The sequence below is a fragment of the Diadema antillarum genome, unplaced genomic scaffold, assembly GCF_040938485.1.
Source record: "Diadema antillarum isolate AM-2024a unplaced genomic scaffold, OU_Dant_1.0 scf00000086, whole genome shotgun sequence".
NCBI lineage: Eukaryota > Metazoa > Echinodermata > Echinoidea > Diadematoida > Diadematidae > Diadema > Diadema antillarum.
Window position 1 is genome coordinate 155075 of NW_027270975.1, and position 6443 is coordinate 161517.

A 6443-nucleotide genomic window follows, 5' to 3' on the forward strand; every position below is an offset into this window, starting at 1 on the left:
AAACAACGTAAATTGAACGCGAACCGAGTCGGATTCGACTTCTGAAGTCAAACAAAGAATTACATAGGCCAGGGAGGTACCAGGCGAGCCCGTTGTTCTCTACGAGTAACCCTTGGCAACGGCTGTGATCCTCTTCGTCCCTCTCTCCCACTCTTCCTCTCTGTCTGTCCATCTCTCTCTCCCTCTCTCTCGGCGCGGCATACGGTACTTTAGGCAAGATTTACAACATGAACAGGGGGGGGGGGGGTGGTCAGTCCCAACTGTGGACAACTACTTCCACTATCACTCACATACCTTTGGAATGATGCACGTTGGTCAGACCCAATGTTAGTCTATCCAACGCCTTACTCTACCCTCCGGATTGACCGTATGAAACTTTAGGAAAGCAGTTCGCTAGCGTACTTGTAATACAGCCCTTGGAGATACTCCTTCCTCCATCGCATCCAGAATTCATTGGAGATGTGTTGCACACGTCTCCACCACTTCCGTGAGTAGATGTCCTCCCGCTGGAAGACTCCTGGGGGTGGGAGAATTATTTTTGGCTTGGCTGTCAGCAGATGGTGTGGCGTTAACGGCTCTGGAGCTTCGCTGTCGCACAAGTTACTTGTTGTCAAAGGCCGAGAATTGATGATAGCTTCAGCTTCCGTCATGAAGGTCCTGAATGCTTCGTCATCCAGTTGACTACCAGCTGACTTTAGCAAGGGTTCAAGTGCTCTACGTACTGACTGAATCTGTCTCTCCCATACTCCTCCCATATTGGAAGCATGGGGCACATTCATCTTAAATGGCACCCAGTCACATCCGTTTTCCAACAGATACTCTCGCACCCTCTCCTGGTCCATCTCTGACAAGGCTTCCCTCAGCTCATTACGTGCCCCAACAAAGGTTGTAGCCTGGTCAGACCGCAACACCCTCACAGATCCACGCCTGTTCATAAAGCGTCGCAGCGCATTGATGAAGGCACTGCTGCTGAGGCTATTTGCCGTCTCCAGGTGCACACTCCTGGACGACATGCACGTGAACAGCACCCCATACCTCTTTACTTCACTGCGTCGTTCCTTGATCAGGAATGGCCCAAAGTAATCAACTGCACAGTAGGAGAATGGTGGTGAGGGTTCTACCCTTTCCTCTGGCAGCTCTGCCATCTTCTGCTGGGACAGCTGACCTCGAAGCCTTCTACAGATCACACAAGAGGAAATGCATTGTGACACTGCTGATGTGCCTCCTATCACCCAATATCCCTTCTGCCGCAGCTCATTGTGGGTGATTCCTCTGCCCATGTGCTGGGTTCTCTGGTGACAGTCACGAATCAACAGTGTGCTAATGTGACACTTACGAGGAAGGATGATGGGATGTCTGACATCCTTGGACATGTTGGCGCGATCTATCCGACCACCAACTCTGATGATTCCCTCACTGTCCAGGAATGGGTCCAGCCTGAACAAGGCACTGGTTTTCTTGATTGCTGCATTTCTTGTGCGGACTTGGCCTCTGTCCACCACATCACCAGTGTTCCCTAGACCTCTCAGTACCTGCAGTTCTTCATGGAAGTGCTCATGCTGTACACTCCTTAGGATAACTCTTTCCGCTTCTTGCATCTCAGCCACTGTTATGGGTGGAATTCTTGTTTCCCTTGTTCCAGTGGTCATCTTTCGATCGTGTCTCCCTTTCAACTTCTCCTTCAACTGCAGGCAGTGTGCGATTGCTCGCTTGGCTGAGTGCCAAGTAGAGAAGCACTCAAGGCGACTTGACTCCAAGTGGCCCATTCTCTCTTCCAGCTGTGTTTTCAGGGCAGTTGCACGTTTCACTTCGGGGTCATCGTCATCGATGGTGCAGGAATCTTCTGCGGTCGGCTGGAACACTCCTTCCTTCCACAAGAAGTTGGGCCCTCTGAACCAGATGTCGCTGGAAGTGAGTTGCTGAGCTGTCATGCCTCGAGATGCCTTGTCTGCAGGATTCTGAGTAGTGTCTACGTAGAACCATGAGTCAGGATTGGTATGGTCCCTGATGAGCTGTACCCTGTTGGCCACGTACACGTGAAACCGCCTAGCTTCGTTCTTGATATAGCCGAGTACAACCTGGCTGTCTGTCCAGAAGAACTCCTTCATGTCAGCATACTTCAACTCGGATCTTAGGAATGAGCTCGTCTTTGCAGAAACTGTTGCTGCTGCCAACTCCAGCCTTGGAATTGTAATGGGTCTCAAGGGGGTCACTCTGGACTTACCAAGCACTAGTGTACAGTGTGTCTTCCCATGATTGTCCACAAGTCGGATGTATGAGCACTGCCCATATCCTGTTTGACTCGCATCGGAGAAATGATGAAGTTCCACAGCCTGGATCTCCCCGAAACCGCTTGGTTTGAAACACCTGGGTATCCTGAGCTTCTCTAGCTCATGTACATCAGTCAGCCACCTTTCCCAGCACGGTTGAAGGTCATCTGGCATCGGGCAATCCCAGTCGAGGTTCCTCCGGCAGAGCTCTTGTAAAATCTGCTTTCCCTTCAACATGACAGGGCTCAGGTAGCCACACGGGTCATAAATTGAGCTGACCACTGAAAGAACGCCACGCCTGGTGAAGGGGCGTTCTTTGAGCTCAATCTTGAAGCCAAAGATGTCATTCGCGATGCACCATACAATTCCAAGGACTCTCTCTATTGTCTGGGGGCCTTTGTCAAGGTTAAGGCTCTCTGTGTTGATGGCTCTATCCTCTAGTGGGAAGCTCTCCAACACTTCCTGGCTGTTTGAGGCTATCTTGTGAAGACGTAACCCTGCCTTCTCACAAAGTCCCTGGCTGTTTTTCAGGAGCTGGATCGCTGAAGGAACATCTGGCTCAGATCTAAGGCCATCGTCTACATAGAAGTCTGTCCTGATGTAGTCGGCTGCTGAGAATCCGAATTCTCCTTCACCATCATCTGCCGCACGTCGCAACCCAAATGTCGCTACTCCTGGGGAACTTGCTGCGCCAAAAAGATGAACTTTCATGCGGTACTCTACCACAGGCCGCTCTGGGTTCCCATCTTCCCACCAGAGAAATCGCAACAGGTCTCTGTCTTCAGGAGTGACGTAGAACTGGTGAAACATGCTTTTCACGTCTGCAGTCACAGCGATGTAGTCTTTGCGGAACCTGCAAAGCACACCCAGAAGGCTATTCATCATATTTGGTCCCTGCAGCAAATTGCCGTTTAAGGACACACCTTGATATTTTGCTGAGCAGTCGAACACCACACGGATTTTGTTCTTTCTTGGATGGTACACACCTGTGTGAGGTATGTAGTTCACTCTCTTCTGGACTCCTAGACGCTCTGTTGGCACTCTCTCTGCATAGTTTTGGATGACATCATCCATGAATGCTCGGTAATCATCGCAGAACTGTTGGTTCTTCCTCAGTCTGGCTGACAACTGGTTCCATCTCTTGATTGCGAGGGGCTTGTTGACTGGGAGATTTGGCTCCTGAGCCTTGAGTGGCAATGGCATTTCGTAGTGCCCGTCCTCACATCTTTGAACACCCTTCTCCAGGATCTCCATGAACTTGGTCTCTTCCACTGAGTAGGGCTCTCCCTTAGAGTCTGTCTCCTTGAAGTCTTGTTCAAGGACCTGGAGGACCTTCTCAGCACTGAAAACCTCTTTTACCTTGCTGGAAAAGGTGAACCTAGGATGTTTCTCTGTCACTGTCATCCTATTACAGACTCCTTCATCACTGGTTGCTGTCAGACAGACACTCCCAACAACTCCCCAGCCAAGGAGAGATCTCTGCGCATAGGGGTCGTCCTCTCCACCACAGATGATCTCCCTTGGCCTGATGGCTCTGGGGCAATTGTTTCCAATGAGTAGAGACACCTCCACTGCAGGGTTATACGGCATCAGGTGGTCTGCTATGGGTGCAAGATGAGTCCAACGTCTCAGCACCTGGCCCTTTGGGATCTGGGAGCGCCTTGCAGGGACCTCATCTCTGGTGAAGCAGTCTGGTAGCTTGATGGTGTGCTCTTTATTGAAGTCCAGCACCTCGAGACCACTGATTTTCTTACTCCTCACTTGTGCACTGTGGTGCATAGTGGTCAGTTGGAGTGTTGTGTCTGGTCCTTCAATGTCAAGCTTTTGTCGCAGTCCCTCAGAAATGAACCCAACGTTCGACTGATCGTCCAAGATGGCGTACTGTAGCACTTCCTTTCCAGGATTACTTCTGTGCCTCACCCAGACCGGAACTATCATACAGTGCTCCCGACCATCCTGGTCTGGCAAGGAACACACGGTTGTGCAATTGGTTGAGCCCTGCGGTTTCACATCCCGATGGAGACAGGCTAGGTGGGTTCCCTCACACACCTTGCATTTCTTTCTCTCTGTGCAATCCTTCACTCGATGGGCATCTGTTTTTGCACATCCCATGCATAATCCCTTTTTCAAGAAGAAGGCCTTCTTGGACTTGTATGAAACCTTCTGAAATTCTTGACAATCATCTAAGTGATGTGCCTGGTTGCAGTATGGGCATGAAGAGTATTGCCCATGCTTTGTGTTTGGTCGGCTTGTTGTTCCAGATGTGGAGAATGTTCGCCCAGAGTTGCTGCTTGTGGTTCTACCAGATGCAGGTTTTGCCTGCACATCATGTCTCGGGCTCTCTAGCTCAGGCATGTTGGCCTTCTCAGCTGCCTCTCTCACAAAATTTGCAAATTCTGTGAATGTGGGATAGCAGCATTTTCCACCTTGTGATTTTTTCTTCAGTACTACGTCCCGCCACTTCGAATCCAAATAATGCGGCAACTTAGCCAAGAGCTTGGCGTTCTCTTGTGGGTAGTCCAGAATGCCTAGGTTGGGGACCATGACCTTGGCTGCAGTGACCTTGTCCAGAAAATCAGAGAACTCTCTCAAAGCTTTACCATCCCTGGCATTAAGTTTGGGCCACCTTTCCAGACGGTTCATGTAGGAGCAGCTTACTAGCGTGCTGTCTCCATACCGCTCCTTCAGCACAGATCTGGCCCTCTGGTATGCATCATCAGTTCCAAGGAGAAGGTAATGGTCGACCACATCCTTTGGTTCTCCCCTCACATATTGTCCAAGGTAATTTAACTTCGTTGTGGGATCTACCGGTTTCGAATCGATCAGAGCATCAAATGCATTATTCCACATCGGAAATTGGAGAGGATCTCCGGTAAAAACTGGAACTGTTATTTTTGGCAATTGACCAGATGCAGCCAGCTGAAGACTGATGGCACCTTGTTGCCTGCTTGCATCTGCCATGTGCAACATACATCTTTCCATTGTACTGGAGATTCGATCCAACGCAGTCGCTGTTTGCTCTGATTCGGGTTGCTTCTCTGCATATACATGCGCTGTTTCCACTTGAACATGTGAAGGCGGGTTCTGTTGAGATGGCACTTGATGCTGTTCTGACTGTGCATGATCCAAGAACTTTCTCAGATCATTTTCTTTCCCAAATTGCTGCTCTCCTGGCAACTCAGACTGATCCATCCCGAGCATATCACCCATCTCATCAACCACTTTCTGGACTGCTTCATTTTCTGCAATTTCTCTCTCCAATTGCAACTTCTGCAGCATTTCCTCCCCTTTCAGTCTCAGCATTTCTGCCTCCATTTCCTCATTCATTTTCCTCCTTTTTTCTTCCAATTGTTGAAGCTTGACTTGTCTTTCCTTTTCTGCAAAAGCCAACCTGGCCTTCAGGGCTGCTTCTTTCTTTTTGAGCTCAAACTTCTCGCTCTTGATTGAAGCTTTCGAAACGGAACTGACGCAGCTGATGTCACTCATCGCTGCTTCACTTCTATCTGAGGGTGATGCAGACATTTTGTTGCAATGGATAGCAACACAAGTTTGACACGAACAGGGGAAGTGCAGACCTCTGCACTGTATTGCAATTACTGTTCTTGCTTCGCTAGATTGCCTTTCGATTATTATTCGATTATTATTGTGGCTGCCTCAGGCTCACGAAGACCTCGTTTGCTGAGGAGTTTCGTTCTCTGTTATATACCCTGTATTATTATTCGCCATAAGATTCAACAGACGACACTGGAAACACAGATATACGACTAAATCCTGTTTAATCCTTGATTCCAACTTGTCATCGACCTTGAGTGGAGTGGAGTGGAGATAATAATCTGAAATAGATGTGATACAGACTCGCATATTCATACTTGTTTACCCTCTTGTAACAAGGTAATAAAACTGTAATACTAAAATCTGCACATATCAATCTATATTAAATGTTAACTTCATCATGTGTGAACGTACACTGATAATTCAAATTTAACTCTATATTTCCATAAAATAATAACCAAAATAAACTATCAAATAATTTATCTTATTTATGTCACAGCTTTCTGGCTTTGTTATCATAAACAGCATTATTACCATGAATTTAACTTCACTGTACTTATTAAACATTATAACAAGATGGATATATGCTATCAAATAACCATCTGAATGCACCCTAATCAA

The 6443-nt window shown here is 48.2% G+C and overlaps 1 protein-coding gene across 1 annotated transcript; it reads right to left on the reverse strand.

The window, feature by feature from the left end:
• Positions 1 to 377: 377 nt before the first annotated feature.
• Positions 378 to 5255, reverse strand: LOC139717924 (uncharacterized). The gene is made up of 2 exons (XM_071629409.1): positions 5140 to 5255; positions 378 to 4371 (listed from the first exon to the last, which is right to left on the reverse strand). Exons 1-2 carry the CDS (start codon positions 5250 to 5252, stop codon positions 378 to 380), a joined length of 4107 nt encoding a protein of 1368 aa, XP_071485510.1. The 5' UTR covers positions 5253 to 5255.
• Between the last annotated feature and the right edge of the window lie 1188 nt (positions 5256 to 6443).

What these genes read in the sequence shown, in the direction of transcription:
- LOC139717924 (XM_071629409.1), bottom strand. Translation starts at nt 5,252, where the DNA reads ATGGAAAGATGTATGTTGCACATGGCAGATGCAAGCAGGCAACAAGGT. An exon ending in ACAGTTCCAGTTTTTACCGG is followed by an intron (nt 4,372 to 5,139) that starts AGATCCTCTCCA and finishes CATGGGATGTGC; the next exon opens with AAAAACAGATGCCCATCGAG.